This window comes from Neomonachus schauinslandi, chromosome 1 (assembly GCF_002201575.2).
Source record: "Neomonachus schauinslandi chromosome 1, ASM220157v2, whole genome shotgun sequence".
NCBI lineage: Eukaryota > Metazoa > Chordata > Mammalia > Carnivora > Phocidae > Neomonachus > Neomonachus schauinslandi.
Genome location: NC_058403.1, coordinates 199,245,534 through 199,248,552, shown reverse-complemented (window position 1 = coordinate 199,248,552; position 3,019 = coordinate 199,245,534). Strand labels below are relative to the sequence as shown.

General features: G+C 42.8%; 1 protein-coding gene across 1 annotated transcript; it reads left to right on the top strand.

Moving 5' to 3' along the window:
* Nucleotides 1–1,467: 1,467 nt before the first annotated feature.
* Nucleotides 1,468–2,547, top strand: CCR3 (C-C motif chemokine receptor 3). The gene has a single exon (XM_021683057.1). It carries the CDS (start codon nucleotides 1,468–1,470, stop codon nucleotides 2,545–2,547), a length of 1,080 nt encoding a protein of 359 aa, XP_021538732.1.
* The last annotated feature ends 472 nt before the right edge of the window (nucleotides 2,548–3,019 follow it).

Sequence of the window (3,019 nt, the reverse complement as noted above, 5' to 3'; positions counted from 1 at the left end):
CAGAGTCACGGAAATAGATCAAGTTCTATCCAAGAGACCCAACTTCCTCCCTAATTTTATATGAAATGGCTTCTCGTTGCTTTTCTTTCAGTCCCACTTCCTACCAGTTTTAAAGTTTTTTTTTTAATCTTATTTGATCCTGAACATAACTTCAAGTGGTATCATGATCCTCATTTGGGGATGAGTAAATGAGGCTCAAAGCTAAGTTTTTGCCCAAGTCCTGCAGCTGGTGAGAAGAGTGGCTGGGAACGGCTCCAGCCCACATCCATTCTCTCTTTGACTACACAAGACCCTGACAGGTGCTGACCACTGGGGTCTCAGTATTCTATTAAGAATCAAAGATAATGCCTTACCATTGGCTCCAACAATTGCATTACTAAGACTTACCTTGAGAAATGCCCATTGACCTATATTCATGTCCTCACACTTGTCCCTTCCTCAGAGAAAAGAGAAAGTCAGTAGGACTTCTTCCAAGGAAACAGTGCTGGGATTCACTGTCCTCCGTGGAACTCCTTCTTCTCCAGTGAAGTCTGTAATCTTAAGAAAAACAGCCACTGGCCCTAGGGATCCTAGTTTAAAAAATACCAAATCTGCGAAGAAATTCCATTGGCCTATCCTTCCCCCAGTCCCTTTATGAAGGAGGAACTCCAAGGGGTTTGCTGTTGGCACAGGGCTGGCTTATCTCAACATTATCAGGAGCCAGTAAAGGGCAGCAGCTTAGAACTGTAAGTATCACACTAGTTAATAATAATTATCATGATGAAGTCTTCAAAAGTTAAACTTGAAAATCACTGCATTAGAATCTACTGAGAAAAAAGTTGTTCATAGATACTGAAGACCTAGCCTGAACTTTTATATTTACTTGTTAGAGGATTTGGGGTAAATTACTAAATTTCTTCAAGGTTCAATTTCCCCATCAGCTATGATGAACAGAACCTTGTTAAGGGGCCACAGAGAGGGGAAGTTATTTGTAATAATAACAATCACTATTATTATTATTATAAGCATTTGGTTTTTAAATAGGGAAGCTGATTTTGAAAGTCATATATAAACTATAAAACATAAAATTCAAAATGCCTGGAAAGATACAGCAATAATAATCAGCATAATATTATTGTTCTCATTCCCCAGCCTGCTTTTCCTGCCATGTATTTCCTCCAAATGCTTGCAGAAACCAACATCCCCATTCTTCACCACCATCCGTCACATTTCTGTTTCTTTTCCCATCGTGAATTGTGCTGACTTTCAAAACTTCACGTTTTTTGTTCCTGGCACTTCTCCCCACCCCAGCATCTCCGACATAACCTTTGAAATACATGCTGAAGAAACTTTAAATGTCTAGGCTGTTTAATCACATGTGGTTTTGTGCGTAAAAGGATAAATCAATGGGTGTGGCTCACCAAGAGTGATTGTGCCTAATTGTGTGGTTGGTGTTTGTTGTTGTTTTTCTATCACAGGGACAAAATAATGGAGGCCTTCACGGCTGTGATGAAGACCATGGATGAGTCTGTTGAGACTACAGTGTTCGACTATGAGAATTCACTGCCATGTGAAAAAGTCAACATCAAGCAGCTAGGAGCCCAATTCTTGCCCCCACTGTATTCCCTGGTGTTTGTGGTTGGTCTGCTGGGCAATGTGGTGGTGGTGGTGATCCTCATGAAATACAAGAGGCTCTGGATTATGACCAACATCTTCCTGCTCAATTTGGCCATTTCTGACTTGCTCTTTCTATTCACCCTGGTGTTCTGGATTCACTATGCTGAGTCGAATGAATGGGTTTTTGGCCCTTCCATGTGTAAGCTTCTCTCTGGGCTTTATTACGTGGGCTTATACAGTGAGATCTTTTTCATCATCCTGCTGACCATAGACCGGTACCTGGCCATCGTCCATGCTGTGTTTGCCCTTCGAGCCCGGACTGTCACTTTTGGTGTCATCACGAGTGTTCTCACCTGGGGCATGGCAGGGCTAGCAGCCCTCCCTGAATTTATCTTCCATGAATCCCAAAAAGAGGCCCAACAGTTTGTCTGCTCACCTATTTACCCAGAAGACCAAGAAGACAGATGGAAGCGTTTCCATGCTCTGAGAATGAATATCCTGGGTCTCATTCTGCCTTTGCTCATCATGGTTGTTTGCTACTCTGGAATTATTAAAACGCTGCTGAGATGCCCCAGTAAGAAAAAGTACAAGGCCATCCGGCTCATTTTTGTCATCATGGTGGTCTTTTTCATTTTCTGGACACCCTACAACCTGGTCCTCCTCCTCTCGGCTTTTCAAACGATCTTCTTTGAGACCAGTTGTGAGCAGAGCAAACAGCTGGACGTGGCCATGCAGGTGACGGAGGTGATCGCCTACACGCACTGCTGCGTCAACCCCATCATCTATGCCTTCGTTGGGGAGAGGTTCAGGAAGCACCTCTGCCACTTCTTCCGCAGGCACGTGGCCACCTACCTGGGCAAATACATCCCATTCCTTCCCAGTGAGAAGTCAGATAGAGCCAGCTCGGTATCCCCATCAACAGGGGAGCAGGAATTGTCATTTGTATTTTAAGACCGATGTGCTGGATCCATGAAGCAAACGCGTTACGTCAATCACATCGACCTCAACGCCAACCCTCTAAACTTCTAGCTCAATGCTGAAACTCTTAAAGACATTAAAATATATACACAATTGTGTCAGTATATGTGGGTGGCCCAGGCATTACCAGGGGTCGCTGACTAGTCAATTCACTTACTGTCGACCTCAAAAGACAGAGCTTTTCTTGGTTCTCTGAAGAGTTACATACATTGTAATGTCCCCGAATGTTAGATAGTTACTACACGCAGCTACTAACAGGTAAATCTTTTTAAATTTAAACCTTAACTTCAGCCAGCTATTGCATAAATGAAACATATTTCACAAAATACAATATATCAATCACAATGTTTTTAACGTGCCTAGCTCTCTCCTTGCTTGATGAAAAGGCTTTTTTTTTTTCAGTGTATATATACTCGCAAGCAGCATAATGGCATGTCACCCTTGT